The sequence below is a fragment of the Syngnathus scovelli genome, chromosome 4, assembly GCF_024217435.2.
Source record: "Syngnathus scovelli strain Florida chromosome 4, RoL_Ssco_1.2, whole genome shotgun sequence".
Classification (NCBI taxonomy): domain Eukaryota; kingdom Metazoa; phylum Chordata; class Actinopteri; order Syngnathiformes; family Syngnathidae; genus Syngnathus; species Syngnathus scovelli.
Window position 1 is genome coordinate 9,076,127 of NC_090850.1, and position 22,465 is coordinate 9,098,591.

A 22,465-nucleotide genomic window follows, 5' to 3' on the forward strand; every position below is an offset into this window, starting at 1 on the left:
AAAGATACAAACTCATCTTTTATTGGAACACTGATAAGAAATATAACACTGAGGTAAGTTAAAATGTTTGTAATGTTTTTGAACCAGCGGCACCACAAAATATTCACCACCCCATCAGTAACAGTTCCACAAAATCTTCAAACATTGGCTCATTAAGCCCGTTCTCTCCAGTTCACAGTTGAATATTTTATATTTATAATATTCTTCCTGTTTTCACACAAGGACAAGAAAAATAGCAATACAGTCACACAATATCGTTTGTCTGCGAATGACAGATCCCAGCTTAGCGGCAATTCGTTTCATTTTGATGAAACTCAGTGTAAAAAAATCCCCTGAGGGAGAAACATTCTGTTTTCTGATGAGAAAAAAAGCCACTACAGACAGGCAGGCTCAGTTTGAGTTTGCTACTATTTCTGCTAATGACTGTGCACACACTCTTGTGGCTCCAGGAGATAAAGTTTGAGCCTCTTCCCCTTTTCTTACGCCACAGTCATACAGCGCAAACGTGACCTCAGGATGCCAGACCGCTTATGAATTTCTACACAGCACAGTGTAGCTGCAACATGAGCACTTTGAAACGCCCTCATAGCTTAGACACGGGTCCTTGTGAAGATGCTGGTCAGAGAATAGTTTCCCTGCAGTCAAGGCTTTGTTCAAATGAAGGCGAGTCCAGTGAATTGGTACAGGTGTCGGTAGTTGGAGGGCGACATTTGGGACGGCGCATGGAAGGGGAGGAACTCAAAGCACCGCAGCTTTGGAGGTGAAGATCTTCTTGATCACGTTTCCTGGGACTGCCACTGATGCACTGTGTCATCACCTGGGCACCGACATAGAAACATGAGCATGTTGCCGCGTAACAGAGAAACTTGAAATACAATGACCAACAAGCCAGAAGTAATACTAACATTGACTTAATTTGTCCCGTGAGCCGTAAACAAGCTGTTAACTCACAACAATTATTTTGTTGCACTTTGTAATAAAGATTTTTTTTTTTAATTATAGAGAAAAACTGGTTTTACAACGTGTAATTAAGCACACAATTGTGTAGGCATTGGTGACTGTTGCTCTCCTTGTTTTCATTGCACGTGCAGCGGCATGTCTCGACCTCAAATCTTGGCTTGCAACAACACAATGTGAAACATGTATCATAATTAAAAAATAACTTCTGTTAATGCACTTTTAAGTCACTGTATGCTTTCGTCAGTATAAATACTGAGAAAATTCCAGAGTAAAGAGAATAAACCAACGAGAATATTAGTTGAAATTCCTACACATACACACAAACGCACACGGCTAGAGGGAGCGAGAGAGAACCAAAAAGTTAAATTCACCTGATCTATGACATTGGCACTGAATATGGCCTCCTCCATGTGTTTCTCATCTGACTTGATGACACACTTGATGTTGTTGACAACTTGCTGCACTTCAGGAGGTAAATTGCAGCTTGAATGCTCCAGGAACTTGGCCACCAATATTTTCGTGTCTTTATACATTTTGAGGTCTGCCAGTGACTGTGGTCGTTCATGTGCTTGCAAAGCTCGTGTTTTAAGGTGGAGGTCTATTTTTTTGCTCTCCTTTGGCTGCTTCTTGGCAGATCTTGGTTTGCCTCCAATGCCTTCCACTGAAATGCCTGATTGCTCTGGAGATGAGACAAATGATAACAGATGTGCATTGGGAAAGAAAAAAAAATTGTAACAGTTTTCATCTTTAGTGCAGCTCGATTGTAAATCTACACATGGTGCGGATTAGTATGAAAAGGGCCTTGGTTTATTTCCATATACTGATTTGACACAAACATACTGTATATTACAATGATTACAGTTAATGCGCATTAAAATATGAAAGCGACATAGTGTAGCAGCACCCTTGCCATCCATCCATCCGTCCGTCCGTCCATCCAAACCCAACTGCCCGCCCGCCCGCCTAGCCCATCCATCCATCCATCCATCCATCCATCCATCCATCCATCCATCCATCCATCCATCCATCCATCCATCCATCCATCCATCCATCCATCCATCCATCCATCCATCCATCCATCCATCCATCCATCCATCCATCCATCCATCCACTTTACCTTGCTCTGGTGATGTATGAGTGGAATCCCCACCTGAAGCATTAATTGCAGATGTGGAGACACAAGACTCTCCTGAAGAGGGAGACAAAGAGCAACATAAAATGTGAAACTAATAAGTCCACTATAATTAGCTGAAGACACACTATGTGTTTTGACAGTAACACGTGGGTGATATTGTTGAGATGCAGTTTTGAGGTGAAAAAAAAATCTCTCTTACTTCCAGTAGTGGAGGAACAGGAGATGGGGTCACTGGTGGAACGGACAATACGTGCCAGCTTGTGGTACCTCCTGGCGGCGCGGAGCGCTCGGGGCCTCTCTGCGGGTGAACGCCCACTTTGAGATGAGGTAGAGGGGGGCTGTGAAGTCGAGGAGGCGGACCAAACACTAAAGCACAACCGGGGGCCTCGTAGTCTGCTGGGAGGGGATGGAGAGGGAGAGGGAGCTAAGGGACTGATGGCTAATGTTCCCCCAGAGGACGCCACTGAGGTAGGGGAGCAAGGCTGCGGAGGTGGAGAGATAGCGACAGCCAGCGGGAGCTTCCGGCTCATCATTCGTGCTTTAATGAGGGAATGCGGAGATAATTTTGGTGGCTCCTCTGGCAAATGCTTGGCTGATGCAAGCTCATCACAAAGATGCATAGAGGGCCTACGTTCCTCATATGCACGTGAGTTGTCTGCAGAATCCTCTTGATCCAAATTGCTGTAGTTTTCGGAGGACCAGTCCGGGGAGCGTTCAAGGGACTCTTGGGTATGTGAGGACTCACTGAACCCAGTGTCACTGGGGCGAGCGTCCGTGTTAGACAAGCCATGATGGCAGCGTATGCGTGTACAAAGCTCAAGGCTGATGCAGCTTCCGTCGGTCGGTGCAGTGTGTTGCGTGCTGTATGGAGAGGAATCTGAGCCTTGGACTTCGAGAGAACACAAGTCCTCTGAGGAGCAAGTGTGGTCGTGATCAGCAACTTCTGACACCATCAGGGATGTGCTGTCTACAGAGGCTGGAAATGTGACATATATGATCAGTAATAAGAGACAGACATATTTTTTTTAATTAAAGTGTTACCTTGAGTGCTGAGTCCTGCTGTTGTATTTCTGTCACATAAACTGGATTCAGTCGCCTGTTGTTCGATACTGGTGGTGACCTGTCAGGAGGAAATTATTAGCAGAATAACTTTGTTTTTAGTTTTGCTAACTGTTTTAGTGTGATCATTTTCCAATGTGCCTTTTTGGACGTGTGTAAGACCAGTTGAGAAAGAACCTTGGGTCTTGGATGTGGTTTTCAATAAGAAACAAAACCAGTAGGGGGCACTGTAAGACCACCATCGCGTCATGATGTTCTTTTTCATCTCAAGGATAATGGAATAACAAGCTTCTAATGAACACGCAAGATGGTAACAGACATGCTTCTTGTTCTCTCAAATTGTTATTCTTTTCACATTTTAATCAGTATCTGAATTGGAAACTGCTGCTATTTGCCGGAATCTGCAACTTATTTGCATTTAGCTATTCTATTTTGGTTGTTTTTTTTTTTTTCATCAATTTTATATTTAGATTTGAGTGCAGTTAATCAACATTGAATTTCAGAGTTGATCACATGAAAATTTGGAAATTGGAATGAGGCACAAAAAGAAAATAAAGCACAGTGTGGCAGTCTTTACGCTTGTATTTTTAGCTGTATAAAATGAATTCAGGGAAAGTGTTGCTTTCTAGGGAGAGTTCCTGAAAATGTTCCAAATTAGCAGCACAGAACGTTGAGCTTGACTTGCCTCAGAATAAGACTAAAGAGTAATCTGTGTACTGAAGAGTAAAAAGTGTACTGAATGGTTTAGTCTGTCTACAATTCCATGCATTTTAAGATTTAGAAACAAACTGCCTTTGGTATTTCCTGTGGTATAGCACAAACATTTTTTTTTTTGCTGTATTACCTATGAAAAAAAAAAAAAAACGCGACTTATAGTCCGAAAAACACGGTACTTGAAAAATGGGCAGGGATCAAACATCGGATTGGCACTGCTCTCAACCAGCCAAGCAAAAAGCCTTTTGGGGAGGTCGTGACTGTTCTCACCTGGCTTGCAGGAGTCTGCCCCACCACAGACTCATATGGTGGGGGCAGGTCAGTTGGGTATAGTGTCCCGGGGCTGTTGATGGGCACCCCATAAATGGCACTAAAGGGAGAATGGGGGAAGTCCAGATGCAGGCCTCTGTATAGAACATAATGTCATATCATCTGACAGAGCAGACAGACATTTTGGTCGCTAACAGCCAATCAGAATGAGCAACGTTTTCCATACCGCAATCAATAGCACATAATGTATTAAAATCATATCTAAAAAGCACAATGACTCTTATTTCTTCACAAAAAAATTGCCTCTTTTATCTTAAGTCTGTTCCGCTTTGTTTTTTGAATATGTTTTGCCTTTTCATTTGATGAAACCATGACTGATTTGTTTCTGAAAAAAATACTTAAAGTGTTGCAAAAACTGTTTACTACTTCTATTCTATGTCTATAAGAGTGAAATATAACAATGGCAGTCAAGTATAAATATTATATACCAAATAAACTCAAGTGGACTAAGTTGTACATCAGCACATAGCATGAATGTTTTCAACAGGGTCATTTTCTTGAAAGGTGAGGATATTCATATAAATCAAAAAACACATTTACGACAGAGGTTGGGAGAAAAATTGAACTTCCCCTCCTTGAATGAGCAGCAGCCGCTACCGTCATACCGTATACCAGTGGTCGGGAACCTTTTTGGCCCACAGAGCCATACATGCCCATGTTTTAGGCTAGATACAATTAAATGCATGCATTTTAATTAAGACCAATGATTTTTTTTAGGTGTGAGTGCGAGTGCGAATGGTTGTTTGTCTCTGTGTGCCCTGCGATTGGCTGGCAACCGGTTCAGGGTGTCCCCTGCCTACTGCCCGATAACGGCTGGGATAGGCTCCAGCACGCCCGCGACCCCCGTGGGGACTAAGCGGTTCAGAAAATGGATGGATGGATGGATTTTATTTTGTGTATTATTGTATTATTTTTAATAACGTCACCAAAAGAGCCATATCTGGCTCGTGAGCCATAGGTTCCCGACGCCTGCCGTATACCATACTGCATTTCAGGAAGCACCTTATAAGCAATAAAAATAATGGGATACTAATGAGAGGTCTTTTGTTTCTCACCTTTGTCCATCCATTGATGGAGTGCATGTGTACTCAGGGGGGTAGTAAGGCGGTGGGGGAATGGGAGGAATAAACTCATCAAAGTCCAGTGTTTGGTGGAGGATGGTTCCATGGGGAGTCATACAATCAGCATTTAGCTCTCTTGTTCGGTGCGGCATAAACTGAAATGTAACAAAAGAGACACGGTCTCGTTAAAGAAGGCCCTGTTTGTTATTTCAAACCATAAAGTCCCCACAGCATCTCCCTCAGTTATTAAAGTTTATTTTGCTGTTGTTTCAGTGATGAAGCGCTGCCAAGCTGCAGTATGATTTCAACACGATTTTTTTTTTTTTTTTTACTACAATATTTGAAGTGCGCATGGAAAATGGCAAATATGGACTTTTCCAAGAGGTCAATTTTTCCGCAAACAGTCTGCATTCATGCTTTTCCCAGGATTGCCTTACAGTTAGGTGCAGTACCATTTGTTTTTCTGCACAGAATATCATTTTGTACCTATTTTATATCTGTGCAGTCAAATTAAATAACCATTTTTGGTGTGAAAATTAACTTGGTCATGTTAATTTCCCTCATGGCGAGGGATATTAAGCAGTTGCTAATCGTTTTATTGCTCCACATAAAACGACAGGAAAGGTAGAACAAATGATGAAAGGTTTAAGCATTCTATGCACATTTTCATTCTACTGCAAGAGGACAGGACACTGGTCCATGCGGCAGCTGTCATATGGCAAAAACTTAATTATCTCTTGCAGGCTTGGGGCAGACTATGGGAATCACATTGTGTAAGTCAATTCAAAGAAGATAGCGATCATTTTGCCGCTGAAAGCATAACGAAAAACGAAACAAAAACAAAACAAAAAAACCCCACCTCCCATTGCAATTGTCCACACTCACCATCTGCAGCACATCAGTAGAGACAATTTGCATGCAGCACATGGCTGTCGCGAGGGCACAAACAATAGTGGAGATGACGTTAAGGGCGCATACGCTGAACAGCAGCTCCTATGAGAGGGAACAGGAGGAGGAAATGATGAGATGATTGAAAAGGAAGAAGATAAAGTACGGATGTCAAATTAGCACAGGAAGCGTTCACTGTATCTGCAAAGCTATAAAGAGCAGTCAATGCAACAACAATACATAAGGTGTGCAGTATTTACAGAGTGGTTGGCCATTAGCAATGCAAACATTTTGTTAAATACATTTTGAATGCCAAAAGAGTGAGTTAGAGAAACAATTGCTGAAAATTGAAAGTATGAGCATTATATAGTTCTTACAAGGACCTCCATAAACTTTAACTCAAAACTCGACTACAATGACAGTGCAAGGTCAAATGTAATAGTATAGTCTATTATATTGGAGGACTAAACTCATGAACAATTGCCATCATAGTCTAGCCAATGGGAAATGTGCCCAACTGCTAGGAGACTAAGGAGGACTCTCTGAAGCTTAAAATACATAGACCTTGAACCTTTAATAACCATTATATGAATGAATTTCCTGGTGGGCACCATAGAAAAAAAACACCTGCATTGACATTGGCTCAAAGAATAGAATTTGCCTTGAGAAGACTGATAAAATAATCGAGTATGAAAAAAAAATCAGAAGTAAAGAAAACATTGGAACAAACACTTCAATAATGTAAGTTTTCAGTTTCTCCCAGAGCAATGTCTTTTCCCAAATAAGGGAGAAAGTGGAACCTATGCATGGGTGTGAGTCTGTTTTGTGTAACACCTTCAAGGTCAGTAAACCATAAAAATTGTATAAAATTCATAACGATTGCAATAGTGATCACCTTTCTCAGCACGTCCATGGCTCTGAGCGCTCTGATATGGCATGCATGCTATAATGTTGTCCATGCGTATGCTGTCCATAATGACACCATACAAAACAAACTGAAAAGTGTTACGGACATAATTACCACCCAGAGATGTCCTATCGTAAGACAATCAAGGGAGAGATTTTCACAAGGTCAAAAATCTGCTCTTTAACACAAGTTATTGCAATGCTCCAGCTCAATGATGAATTACATCCCCAGTCTTGATTTTAAAGCTGTCATTGTTCTATGCACCCATTAGACCCACTAAGCTCTGCAAAGGGGAACTGGCTCTTGTGAAAGATATCATTAGTATCAGAAACATAACCGTCGTGTGTAATGGTGAAGACTCAGGGGGAGCAGATCATGACAACTTCTGGTTTGACATAACTCAACAGCGCTGACTACTTTGACTCCTAATAAAGGTTTATTGCCCTGATTCCCATACCTCTTTGAATGAGGAATGTTCTCTATGATAAATGCACTTGCTCTTTCCCCTTTTCAAAAGCATGCTTCATCCTGAGGAGTCTTTTATTTGGTTATCAATGTTTTATAATCAATCTGGGTTATAAAAAGAATGGCTATGATTGCCGTTATACAATAAAGGGGAACTGGCTCTTGTGAAAGATATCATTAGTATCAGAAACATAACCGTCGTGTGTAATGGTGAAGACTCAGGGGGAGCAGATCATGACAACTTCTGGTTTGACATAACTCAACAGCGCTGACTACTTTGACTCCTAATAAAGGTTTATTGCCCTGATTCCCATACCTCTTTGAATGAGGAATGTTCTCTATGATAAATGCACTTGCTCTTTCCCCTTTTCAAAAGCATGCTTCATCCTGAGGAGTCTTTTATTTGGTTATCAATGTTTTATAATCAATCTGGGTTATAAAAAGAATGGCTATGATTGCCGTTATACAATAAAGGCACACTGGCAAATGTTGTATATCATTCTTGCCGGCTCAACAGTCGAAATAATCTTCTGAGATCATGCGCTTGCAGCCAAGCCAGACGAGTTATGTCCTACATGCTAAGAGGTTTGTCACTTGGGGAAAGAAAAATGCTGCTGCCATTCTTCACTTCCTCCCTAATTAATCTGCGACTGGAAACAGTACACACATGTTCCCATGTGGAATGTGTTGCACAACAACAGTTCTGTCATTAAAGAGAAAGTCAACCCCAAAATATTCTTGCTAAGAATATGTTCTCTGCAGCCGAGCTAGTCGAAAAACAATGTTTTAATTCATGATTTGTTTGTGGAATATGAATTAAACAGGCAAAATCCACCTTTTTAATCCAGTTTAGGGGCGGCCATTTTGTGGGTGAATTTTGCTGCTTAACTCATCAGAAGGTCGTGTTTAGACTAGTGTGTGTGGGGGGAGGGCACGTGTAACATGATGAAATTTTTGCCTTGACTTCCCCTTTAACGGACTTGATACCTTTCCAAAGAAAATTATTTTGTGAGATTGGAGAACATTCCAGTACTTAAAGGACTAATCATCTACCAAATCTTGTCATGCAGTATTGTGATAACCATGTTCATTATGTGCGTACAGCAACAACCCAAAAACATCCATGTCCTGCTAGTGCACAAATAAACATTGAAGAGGTTTGCATTGAGAAAATACATCCCTTCGTTGAAAGCATGTTGATTTCTATTGGTAAACCACTTTACATGGATGTAAACATCGTTGGAACCCTGAACACACACACACACACACACACACACACACACACACACACACACACACACACACACACACACACACACACACACACACACACACACACACACACACACACACACACACACACACACACACACATACACACCTTGAGCCGTAAACGTATGGTATTGCAGTCCCTCAGTGGGTTAAGTTTCAGCGTTTCTCCAAGGTTGTTGCAGCTTGAACTCTGTTGCTGTAACTCACAGCAAACACACACTCCATCGCTGTCAAACTTGAGCTAGGATAAAAGGAGGAGAAAATGACAATTTAGCAATATGCCCACATCAGCCATGGTGGTCTACAAATATTGTGGCAGAGGGTGGGGCGTTGTGCTTAGTCTTTTGAATAGTAGAAAATTCGTACTGCTGTTTTACATTGAAAGGGCAATTGCAAAGGGATACGTGTGTGTAACAAATGAGACACAGCGAATAATGAAATATGAGGAGCTACTCAGGGAGGCATTTAAGTCGAGCACACCTCTGCAATGTGTCCCAGATTGAGAAAGAGCAGGACATGAACCCAAAAAGGATGGGTTAATTAATTTGGGGAAAGGGGATTTTATTTTTCCTGACTTTAACCTTTGTGTTGTCTTAATTATGAACAATAGTCCATTACGATTTTATTTCAATATATACCATACCCTGACAACAGATGGGACCAACATGGCTCCTCAAATTAATTTTATATCTTACCAATGGGAACCATTCATCCTGTTGAAATAGCATAAGCAAAAGCAGCCCTCTTGATAGCACTGGTACTGTTAGTGTGGCTCGGAGAATATACTATAGGGGAATCCATCACATAAAATGGTGTGTATTGTGTTGAAGATTATTTTGGCAATAGATTAGCACTGTAACCTTTCTACCTCTCCACCTGGATCCTTTTGTCAAGAGTAATAATTTTTTTTCAGGGACTCAGGCCCTATTGTCATGCCAAGCGCAAGTCTAGTACAAAGCGCAGGCTAACAGTGAGTATGGGTAGAATTGTCTTTTTGTTTTGGTATTTTTGCAGACATATGCAGGTTGCAAAGAGGGTGTTTGCGTTGTTGTGGGAGGAAAAACAGCTGATTTGTTTAGAATGCAATGGAAAGCGCTCCCCTCATTCCCTTTAAATTCTTTAAATTTAAATTGATTTCAACTCTAATTCAGAAGGATTTACGCATGCCGTTGTCATATTTATGAATGGAAAACAACCACACACATCCATAGAGCACAGAATCTGTATGTGCCTTGATCAAATCATTTAAAATCGGCTTATACCATCTGCACCACAACTTAGACCTCCTTTTTGCTGGTGTAAATTCTAGTCTCCTTACTGCAACCAAACTGTCAGGTTACTTGTAATAGAAAACAGCCATGGTCCACCGGAAAGGCCGGGAAGGCGCAACGCCGACTGCCAAATTATCAATCACGGAGGACATGTCTTCTGCAGCACAAAACTGAAGGCGTGGACCTGTCTAGTGCCATCATTGTCAACCATTCTGTCTTGTCTGAGTGGTAAGCAGTTCAGAGCGTACTTCAGCTCTCACCATCAAATAGAAGATGGATGAATAGATGGAAGTTGGAGAGTAGGCCCTGGAGCGGCCTCATGTGGTCTTACCAACTGACATTCTTCCAGCGAGTTGACCATTTGAGCATTCTGGCAGGAGAGGATGGAGCCTGCCAGGTTGAGCATCACGCAAACTGCTGACAACAACATGAAGAATGTGATCTGCAAGACACAGGAGGAACAAGGGAAAACAGAGGAAGGGAAAATGTCAAGCATCATGTCGTCTGCTATTTATTTCTTCTATCATGCTCCTGCCACAATTGGAACTGAACACCAAAGTGAACAAAAATCTTTTTTCAGTTGTATTCATGCGACTGATTGATGGCAAAGAAAATGTGCAAAATTGCAGTTTCGCTACCTTCTTCAAAACCTTCATAAAATGCATTTACATAGCACCAGGAGATTGTTATAATTAATGTTATACATTTGGTCTTAAATTCATCACTTCATTTCTGTCTTTCACCCTGTTAATTAGTACTTCTCAAACCTTTTCCTACCATGTTTGAAAAGTGTAGATTTGTGACCCAGTGAAATTCTTAATTTGCACTCGAAGAGAAGCATCAGGCAGTTATCAAGCACACACACGCATGAACGCACGCACACACCAATGCGGACACCGCACGCACACACACACGCACACATGCAGAAAACCACTAGTATTTCTTAACAATGATAGAGCAGTTGAGCTCTTTACTTTCATTCCAATCGCTCCCTTAGCTTGTCTTAACACAGGGCAAAAGGCTTTTGTTTTTATTTCTAAGCTGACAGCCCAATGGATATAAATCGCTTGGACAGAAATGTGGCTGGAATTCAAGTATTTCAAATTACAAGTCAAGTGTAGCAGAATGAGTTTTTAAACAGACAGTGGACAGAGTTGTTAAAGCCAAAGTGCAACTCAGGTATGAGTGTATAAAGCGACAACTTTCTACTGTGAAAGTAAAACTGTGGCAAACAATTGTACCTGCAAATATTAATGGACGTAAAGTTGTTGAGTGCACACAAGAAGAGAAAGAGAGCAAGCTGGTGGAGGAAGTAAGTAAGTGGGTGAAGCATTTGGCAGACGGATACAAGAGAAGTGCTTTTCACAAAAGCACAGTCGGAAATCTGATTAGTAAAAAATAAAGTCTACTGGTTTTAGTCGAAGGTGAGAAGAGCTGATAAGAAGAAATTTAACAAACAGGAAAAGAAAAAACGGCCACTTCTTCATTATGAGTTTTGATTTATGCATTGGGGCAGCCGTATTGGAGCAAAAATCCCAACACTCTTGGGGGCATCTATCCATTGATTTTCTAAGGTGCAGGTGAATTGGAACCTGTCCCGACATTTGATTGATGTCCAATTTAAGATGAGTTTTGGTTTGCATGATGTTCACTGGAACAATTTTGAGAGGTACAGCGTGCTTGACTCTCTTTTACCTGGAATGAGTTTTGGATTATCTTTCAGCGGAAAAAATACGTGATATAAAGTCAGAAAATATACATTATATAATAACTTGGTACAGATTGCACGGATGAGGGTTTTTGTGTGACCTCTGGTAATGCAATCCTGCAGTGAGTACCCTTTTCTGCAGATGATTTTGGTTAATAATACATCAGCTTGATGGCCACAATTTCCGGATGATGTGATTACAAGGTTAAGGACAGTGAGACACGAGAGACACAGAGACCTTCTAATATCTCCATCCTCAATGCTTAATGTCCGTATACAATTAGGCAAGAACCTATTTTAGAGGACAAACACATAAAAAATGTGTCTGGATAAAAATGAGTAGCTTCTGTGCCATAAAAAGGACCAGTTATTAATATTTGACCGGTATGACTCAGAGGGACAAAGAGTCTGGACAGTCCTTTCATCTGACACCCTATCATTGATATTTTTCATTCCAGGTGATTCTTTTGAAGTTGTGATTTTTTTTTTTTTTAACAAATATTGTCTATGACCGGTGGGATGACAAAATATGCTACATGCAGGACTAGTGTTTTAGAATTAAACATATTATATTTGGGCGGCTCGGTGGCGCACTGGGTAGCACGTCCGCCTCACAGTTAGGAGGGTGCGGGTTCGATTCCACCTCCGGCCCTCCCTGTGTGGAGTTTGCATGTTCTCCCCGAGCCCGCGTGGGTTTTCTCCGGGCACTCCGGTTTCCTCCCACATCCCAAAAACATGCTTGGTAGGCCGATTGATCACTCCAAATTGTCCCTAGGTGTGAGTGCGAGTGCGAATGGTTGTTTGTCTCTGTGTGCCCTGCGATTGGCTGGCAACCGGTTCAGGGTGTCCCCCGCCTACTGCCCGATGACGGCTGGGATAGGCTCCAGCACGCCCGCGACCCCCGTGGGGACTAAGCGGTTCAGAAAATGGATGGATGGATGGACATATTATATTTGGATCATATTTCACCTTTGTATATTTCAATTCAGATATTTGTGGAGAAACTAAATACGAGTCAGTCTACCAAGAAATACTTTGTGCTAGACTGTATCAAGAGATTGAGCTCATGAGTAATAAAAGTAATAAGATTTCTTGATCCTCCCCAGATGGCTGCTATGAATCGAAAAGCCTGCAAGAGCGATTGTGCCATTGGAGAGAAAAAAAATCCAAACTGCTTGTCTCTTTTGGTATAATTTATTATATTATTGAAGAAAACTCACTGATAAGCATTATCCTAACCTCTTGCCAAAACTGTTCGGCTAGGCTTCAGTTACAAATTTTACTCATCACTTTCATAACAAAAGCATGCAGTTTTTTCTCGACCTTCGTTTAAAGTCACTAATAAGCCCAATTGTGTATGCTTTGTTATTTAAGGTTGTAAAACAAAATATTTCAACGGGTTTATTGTCTAATTTTCTGTGTTGTTTTTGATGATCATTTTCAATTCCTGCTTTTACTGCCCTGCAACAAAGTGGACTTATTCATCGATTTATTTTCATTAAGTTTCAGTAGGTAAACATAGCAGCTTCCTAAACAAATGATGAATGGGTGAATGAATGAACAAACAAATTAAATCAAATTAAATCAAATTAATTGAATAAATAAATAAATAAATAAATAAATAAATAAATAAATAAATAAATAAATAAATAAATAAATAAATAAAACTGTTTGAGGTCCTCTGAGCCTGTTACAATAAAACACGTTTGGACAGTTAATAAATTCCATACTACTTTTGTCGATTGCATATACAACAATGGTAAAAATAATCCACAATAAATCATTGAGGTATGCAGACGAACAGTCCTCTCCTGGCCAATGTGACCTGAGGGTCACCTCCATATCCTCCATCCTTTTCTGTGCTGGGATGATTGTCACACATTGTGGCACACCGACGTCTTCTTCTCATTACAATGTATGATCACATCATACCATTTAGCCGCTTGTCATTAATTACTGTAGAGCTGCACACTGCATGCCAAATGGGAAATACACTTGAGGAGCGTGCGGTAGATTTACAGTGCATGTCATCTTCACACCATTTAACACTCACGGCAGAGGACAACACACCACAATACAATCACTATTAATCTACATGACACCCACTCATAGATTACAGTCCAAGACCCAAGGTTCAGGTGTGTCATTGTGATTCTCCATATCTGTCACAGGATAAAATAATTTGGTTTTGGCAGTTCTAGTAGATGTATCTATTTTACAAGACCAAAGGATGTTTTGGATTAGGAGGGTTTCAAATATACAATTATGAGGCATAAACATGTATGAGTTGTGATGTGTTTTGGAGTAGAATTTTAATCAATGTCACTTCAGAAAGTCAGATTAAAGATAAACATTTAGAGCTCACGCCAACAAAAAGGCTGTTACAAGTCTGCAACAAAAATAGACAATTGTATTTCTGCAATAATGTCTATTTTCCTTGCTCAAAGCCCGTTTCATGCATTGCCGCTGTTTATTTAAATCAGACAAAGTGAGTTATAAGATGTGAATGATCTCACTGTGTGATCTGGAATTTAGGAAAAATCTTTCAATTCACCAATAATGAATATGTACAAATTATGAAATGCAATGAAATTGGTGAGCACACATTTCCCATGTAACATGTTCTGTAATTAAAATAGTCAGTCTTATTGACATGGACATTGACATTTTCACGCGATATTAATGTAGTAGTTTGTCGTGGTATAGAAGAACAACGCATCATACTGAGATCATGTGAGTGTTCTAAAATTTTTATTAATCTAGCAATCACGCTAATAAAGCACAAAATTAGTGTTTACAAATAATGCGTACAGATTGAAACATGCATATTCTTACTATCATCCTTTAGTTTTTACGTCAAGTACAAGTTTAACGCAGGTGGGTCAGATTTAGATTTTATATTTTTAAACAAGAGCAAGAGCCCATCAGTGTCTTCATGAAGCTCAACCACCTCATAAACTCAACAAGCCACGATTTAGTCTGCAGCAGCACTGTGACAGCACTCATTTCTTTCCAATTAGCTCTTGTCCTCCAGAGACATGAGCAACGTTTTGCTGAAACTCCACATACAGCACCGCTCTGATTCAGAGCATTCTTGGCAAAGGACGGCTCGTGATGTTTGCCCACAATATAATCCATATGCAATTAAATACTCTAAAAAGCTTGAAATCAAATAAAATGCATTGGGAAAACTGGACAACCTGAAGGGTAGGCAAAAATCAGTAAAGAAAACAATGTGGCCCAGCACCCGCCTTTACAAACACAAATCCAAGACTGCAACAGCTGGTTGTCATCGTTCTCCAGATAAGTGGTAACTTTCTGCCTTATTTCCTCCCCCCATCCAGAGCCTTGGTGTATATTTATGTATCCAGGAGTGTGAGTGTGTGCGTTAAGGCATCATCAGCAGGATTAGCGTTAAACCGAGTCAAGTGACCTAAAACTCAAATAAACAGCGTCACTGTTGATTCATGCTCCAAACGGCATAACCCAAGGGACATAACGACCTCCTTAGACTGTCTAATCCTGCTGGGGAAAAACTTTCTTTTAGAAAGATAGGACAATTGAAATCCAGGCATTTATGAACCCTAAGTAAATTAAAGAGAAGACGAACGCACTGTTCTACGAGTTAAAATACGAGGAGAAACTTAAAAAGCTCCCCCACTTACTGATAAGTCAGCTTTACCCCCTAGTTCTAAAATAACCAATCATCAGGCTTCATCAAGGGTTGCTAACATGGTCACTCTTTAAAAAAAATATATATCCAGTACGTATATATGTTAGATTTGTATATGACGCAGAAAAAGGAAATAAAACTACCGTGTATTATTTATTTCTGCCAGCTGTGAATATAGGCTTTGCATGTAGCACAATAGTTCTTGCTACACTACTGTAGTAATAATAATTAGTGTAGCTTCTAGATTTATTACACACCTAACTTAAAAAAATATGAACATATCTTGTTGGCTACATTTTAAATTAAATATTTATGACAGAAAATACCAGACAACACTGATCTTTCTTATTAAGATTTTTGGCATTAGAGAATTTTCATCATTGAAAGTAATCATGTTACATTACTTTAATATACTGTAATGGTACTTGGATTACATTGCTGACAACATTTTTAACAAATAACAAATTGTATGTTATGCATTTATGAAGTTATGCTCTAGTGTTCATCTTGCCTCCAACATTGCTGGGTGTGAAACAACTTGAACCCTTGACCTCAACCCATTGAAAGACCTTTGGGATTAACTAAAACATCGATGGTGGACAAGGAGGCCTTCACTCAGCTCCAAACATGAGTGACCTCTAACGTTCTTTGGGATGAATAGACAAAAAATCCCACGTACACACTCCAAAATCAATCACCGAGTATGAAGTAGTACATACGTATGCCTAATTTTTATTGCCGGCAGCATGGATTCAGTTCCCACGAGGTGACTGGTGCTGTGAGTGTTACGTAAAATGAAATTTTAATGGGAATCTCACAGAAGGAAAGTAAAAGTGTACTGCTATAGTTGCAAATTTGTGGAACAAGTTCAATATTCTCTTCCTGTAAATATGTGGCAAAGTTCATTATGGCAATCCTCTGAGATTGAAAACCCTTTTTTTGCGAATGCCTGCAGTCTTAGCTCCTGTATTTATGAATAAAAACGATACAGACAAAACTGGTTAAAGGACTAACATAAAATTTCTTGGGTGCGTGCAAAAAAAGACCATCTTTGACACACCTGAAATGTTATGAATTAATGCTAGGGGGGAGTAGAAGGTGGAAGTCCAAATGCTCGTTTCAGGTGGAGATCTTAGTGTAGTTCCTAAATGTACTTTGTACGTGCTGATCTCCAGCATCCGCATGCCAGGTTGGTTGCACGGCTCACTCTGTGGTGAATTTAAAGGGAATGAGGGGGGCCGCTACGATTGCCCAGGAGCTGGTTGCATTCCTTCCCACAACGGCGCAACCGCCTTCTTCACACCTGCATTTGTCTACCAAAATACTAAAAGAAACTCATACGCACAGTAAGACTGCGCTTTGCACTACACTTCAGGCTCCAGATGTGTTTTTGCTGTTGAGTGACAGATTGGGAGAGGGAAATAGCAAACACTTTTAGATTGAGTGTATCCACCTTATTCCCGAGGGCTCTCATGGAGAAACCATTGTGTGCGTGTCTTCCAGTAAGACACTGGATGTTAAATTTTGGTATTTGATACAACACTTTTTGTTTCATGGATTTGAACGGGCTCCACCCCACCCTCCTTTGCGAAACCATCATGAGCCCTTCACACAGCTCCCTCAAGTCTGAAGCAACAGAGTTTGGAAAGTAGCATGTACCTTTTTGCTGCCCCGTTTTTATTCATGCTATGTATTGATCCCTCGCCACATCGCACTTCACCTACTACAGCATCGCTATTTCGCGGGTTTATAAGTGTTATTTACTCTAAAGGTACCATACATCCACAGAACAGTGTGGGAATGGTTATTAAGGGAATGGGAAAGGTTTATGTAGTGTAAAAGTATTGGGGAGGGTTTAAAAGCCTTAATATTGTGTACTGGACCACAATGCAATGGGAGATTTATGCACAACCATGACTCACATTGGTTTCGCTATGCATGATTTACAGCGGGTGTGTTAATCCTGAAGGTGGACACTTTTTCATTGCTTAACAAGGTAAACCACACCTATAGCAGTCAAGAAGAAACACTTTTGGTAAATTTCAATACAAAATCATGTAAATTCATAATTCATAAATAATAGATATACTGTTTCTATTTCACGGATCTTTGTTTATTGCGGGATCACTAATCATAACAATAAACGAGGGATCACTGTAGTATATATATAGAACATCGGTTTGGGTTCATACTGGAAGTCACATCCCTAATTGACGCAAATGCTCATGAGGTGCACAAATAAATTGGATAGGTTTTGATGTGTAGTTATGTTGACAGCTTGTCAGACTGTATCTCCACTGGGGATGATGGATTAGTGCCTGTGGTTGAAGACATCGTCTGGAAGTAACGCTCCACCCTTTTTTATTGCCAAATGAAAAACGAGTCCCAGTCTAGTGTATATCACTTACAATATTTTTAATTTGATAACATATTCAAGAAGGCAAAAAGCAGGGAAATAGCAGGAATCATCCAGAAAGGAAATACTCGTGCGTATGAGAGCTTATCGAGTTGACCTCTGTGCCAGTGCTTATGTGCATCGATCAGAACAGATGGTGAAATGTGGTATCACCCTAAGGGTCAGAAGTTGATTAACCTCTACTTCTTAACATTTTCATCAGCCTCTGACCTCTACAGAACGCAAACAAATAGACGTGAGGATTCTGTAATGAGAGGGGTTGTTCAAATGAACCTTGTTACAAACCACAGGAAAGTTGCATAGTTTTGAAAAAAATATTAGGCAATCTCATTCACATTAAAGTCAAAATTGGTATTTAATGATAATAACATCAATCATTGCATTGCTTTGCACATCATTTGCTTGGCAAATTAAATGTTACTTTGATTAAATTCAGAAAACGGAATCAATTAGACTTATTAGATGAAAGTTTCCACAAGCCTTTCAGAGGACTTCATTCGACCAGAAATGACAAATGCCTACACATTGTATGTCTTCTCATCTTGATACCATCTTCTGCACTTGAAGCTACCAAATTATTCGGTCATCCTCATCTGTCAGGAATTGCAGGATCTGATAACTCTTACTTATCTGACCCCTCTTACTGAGTATTAAGTGGAGTCCCTCGAGGTTCAGTGAAAGAGCCATTGCTTGCTCCTTTTTGCAACAAATTCCCTTTGCTTGATTTCCCCCATCCTTTCTGAATCGATGACAGTCAGGAGAAGAAACAAGGCAGACCTCTACCTGTCACTGTTTGCATGCTCTCAAACTTGTACTAACAAGACAGAGCTGCACTTTGTGTCCTCCTGAACGTGATTGACCTCTCGTAGACCTTTTTCTCCAATTTGACAGCTCCGCAATGCAGGTTTCCTAAAATGTTTCCACTCTTGACCATCAACTGACCTGTATTAGCCTCATTTCTGGATACCCCACATGACAGCAGGACCATGCTGTCAGTTGTCCGCCATTTTAGAAACCAGCCACCAGCAATTGTGATTACAAAGGCAGGTTGAGCAATCATTTGAAAATGTAAACTTGTAAAGATCCATTGAAATAATATTTTATTTTATTTTGATATGTTCCCATCTCATCAAATCACTGTTAATAATTATTGTCAGAAATCATTAACATAACCAGTGTTTGCACTTAGTTGAATATCATCAATAACATATCACATGGCAATTTGCAAATTGATTAGTTTAGCAACGTGTGTAAAACTGGTAGCTCTTTGCATTAATCTGTACAAAAAAAATCTATTTAAGTTTCACAAAGATTGGTGACCGCGGCTGTACAGTATCCATTATATTTTTCCCATAAAAGAACACCTAAACCTCCTAGTCCTTGTAATTTCCTGCCAGTATTACTCTGTCCACTCTATCTATATTTTTTCATGCCCATGATGAACGCTACATTTTTTTTTCCCTCAGCTCATCAACCAGATTCCCACAAACACAAAAAGAATGAAAGCTGATGTTGCTGTAAAGTGGCGCCAACCTCACCTTCTACAATCTCATTCAGACGGCATCCGTATTATGTACATTTAAATATAATGAACAAAACGTAAGAAGAATTAGAAACTTTCAGTTTTAATTTCAGGGTTGAATGAAATGTAATGTAAGCTGTTATATTTGCTAAAACATTTTTCTGGTGCTGCCTAGATCATGCTGCTCTTGCGTTTTGGAGCTATCAGATAAGGAGGCCTAGCTAATTCATATTCTAATTAATACGGGGCTACATTTCCTGCTTCTTGTGCCTCAGGGGAGGACATCCTTCATGAGGCATTATGGTGAGCCAAAAGCTTTGCATTCACTCAGCCATGCTCTGTTACTCTCTGCCCCGGCCGGCTTCCGCTGAAGCACCTCTCATGCTTTGGTCCAATTGTTTACCTGTTATTTCCTGACATTTTAACCAATACAGGTAGATTCCTATTAATGAGGAATTACTGATAATCGTGTGTGTCCTGCAAAAAGGGGAAAGCGGTGGGATTCATCATGTTCCATACTTGTCACATCAGGGTCCCTTTCACTGTTCTTATATGATATGCATTAATTTGAAAAACAAATTAAATATTATATTCAAGGAACTTGTGCCTCTGCAGCAGAAAATGCACGAAAGCTTTTTCTCAATCTTTGAATTCAAGCACCAAGTGGAATTATAAAGTTGGAAGCATGTGATTAAATCCCAACTAGGACTGCAATTAGGAATCATAAGTGTACTTGTACACCAGCTGTTCACTGAAAAATTAATATGTGTGTGTTTCTCTCTAGGAAACAAAGTATAGGACTGAACGACTCTTATGATGTCAAAGCAATGCATTTATACTTTACATTTTAAATAGATGTTCCTGGTGCATAACAAGGAAATTCATCAGCCCAATTTTTTTGCACCTATTAATTAGACTCTATTTACAACCAAATCCACTCAAATCCAGCTTGCATGATCTTTTTCTCACTCTGGCTGCGAGGTAACAAAAAAAAAAAAAAAATCAAGTCAGTCTGGGTGAATCCTCAAAGCGCTTTTATGTATGTCAAAAACATTTCTGCCCAAGAATATTTTATTTTCTAGTGTGTGCACATATGTGTGTTTAAGGTTTCATAGACTAAAGAAAATGTATTTAGGTTTGTCAGTAGTAATACTGTTAGGACCATATGGAACTAGTATACCAGCATGCACAGCACAAACCTCCACCAAGGCTGAACTGCAAACAAAAGTGAAAGTGGCTGTGTTGTGAATACATTTACTTCATGCATGCTGCTCCTGTAAAATTCCTTCAAGGCTATACGATCTGTCTCACAAAATACCAAGCACTGAACTGATTAAAATGTATTCCAGCATCCAGCCAATATGGCTCCCCGGTACACAATTTATGACATAAATGATGCTGTTAGAAAATGCTGTCACTTGAACCAGACTGGAACAGACAGTAGAAATTGGTTTTTAACTTGCGTTCTAATCAGGACAAATTTTACTGACAGACAATCTTTCAGCACAATCATCCTCCCTACTGCCCTCCCACCGGAGCAGACCTTAAAGCATTGACACAAATCTTTCTGAACATAAAGTAGCAATACATGTACGTATTTATTTTATTCTCAAGAGAAGAAAAACAGTGGGAAATTGGGATCAATCATCATCTATGGGATGTAAAAACCAACTCATGGGATAGCTGTAAACAAATATTTTTGACACAAATAATCCATATTAGCAACACCCAATACACAATTACAATGAAAAGCAACACATTTATAACTATACTACAAATTGTTAAATCAAACATTTACAAAAAAGCCATTTTGCCATCATCTTGACACTTTTGTTAGTGTGGTTATTTTGAGAGAGTCCATTCATTCAGCCTTAAATTCACATTCACACGAAGCGTAATTTAGAGGGTTCTTTTTCTCGGAGACCCTGCACAACAAGCTACATTAGAGCCATAACACTATTCGATGAATCATTTGCCTTTTTTTTTCTTTTTTAGTGCAGAGAATCCAAAGCAAAGATGGATCGTGTGTCATTTTACAGAGACACCCGGCATACCGCAATTCAATGCATGCCAATTAGACGGTGACTTTACAGTCAATAAAGGCCGAGTAAATGAGTGCAGAGTGTTTAAACAGTAACCTGAAAAGAAAAAACAAAACGCAGCTAAATCCCTTTTTGTAAAAAGGTGATAGATAGCGTATTCACTGAATGGATGTTTTTGACTGGTGAAAACCCACGCAAGGATGATGTTGAATGCAAAATGGTCTTTCAAATCCTGCAGAACGCATATGATTCTTGTATACGCGTGGGAATTAACAGCTTGACGTTTCTTTACTTGGCTCGTGAGAGGATTCCAAGTGAGTGGTTGATTTGAACTTCTTGTTGGCAGCAACTACACACAATCACTCTGTAATGTGAATTGCTTGGAGATAGATGCCTAATTGCTCTGCTAATAACAAATACCCCAAATTGTGTCCTACTGCTCATTCTGTACAGCCACTGAAGGAATCAAAATGATTGCAAATTACCAGCATTGATTATTATCTAATTAGTGTTGACAGTAATTAGTAAATAGACTGGTTTGCTTTTCTGGTCTTGCTCGAACCTAATTATCGTAAGTTAATAAAGGACATGACAGTAAAATAGTGTGTGATGTTGGGAATTCTGCCAAACTGTTATCAATAGAGTTACCCACGGTCCTACTTGCGGAAAACCTGTACGGTAATTGGATTGATGGAAGGTCTAAGATTTGGATTGTGTGTACAAGTACACAAGAACCATTCCATTTAGTATATAGTATACTGTAACCCTGCTCATTTACTAGAAACCAAAACATACTGATTACTGTATTTTCCGCACTATAAGGCGCACCTAAAAACTTCAAATTTTCTCAAAAGCCGACAGTGCGCCTTATAATCACGTGCGCCTTATATATGGACCAATATTGAGCCACTACAGCAGGCGTGTCCAAAGTCCGGCCCGCGGGCCAAATGTATATATCTTATATATGGACAAAGTTTTAAAATGGGCCATTCATTGAAGGCGCGCCTTATAATCCGGTGCGCCTTATATATGGACAAAGTTT

General features: G+C 39.9%; 1 protein-coding gene across 1 annotated transcript in view; it reads right to left on the bottom strand.

The window, feature by feature from the left end:
* Nucleotides 1–22,465, bottom strand: part of fam189a1 (family with sequence similarity 189 member A1) — a 55,083-nt gene continuing 32,618 nt past the window's right edge. The window contains exons 3-12 of the mRNA XM_049717912.2: nucleotides 10,394–10,504; nucleotides 8,901–9,032; nucleotides 6,145–6,252; nucleotides 5,254–5,414; nucleotides 4,139–4,274; nucleotides 3,137–3,215; nucleotides 2,295–3,071; nucleotides 2,078–2,149; nucleotides 1,332–1,639; nucleotides 1–817 (exon numbers count right to left, since the gene is read on the bottom strand). Of these exons, the coding sequence (XP_049573869.1) occupies nucleotides 620–817; nucleotides 1,332–1,639; nucleotides 2,078–2,149; nucleotides 2,295–3,071; nucleotides 3,137–3,215; nucleotides 4,139–4,274; nucleotides 5,254–5,414; nucleotides 6,145–6,252; nucleotides 8,901–9,032; nucleotides 10,394–10,504 (2,082 nt within the window). The 3' untranslated portion in view covers nucleotides 1–619. The remainder of the gene's footprint in view (nucleotides 818–1,331; nucleotides 1,640–2,077; nucleotides 2,150–2,294; nucleotides 3,072–3,136; nucleotides 3,216–4,138; nucleotides 4,275–5,253; nucleotides 5,415–6,144; nucleotides 6,253–8,900; nucleotides 9,033–10,393; nucleotides 10,505–22,465) is intronic.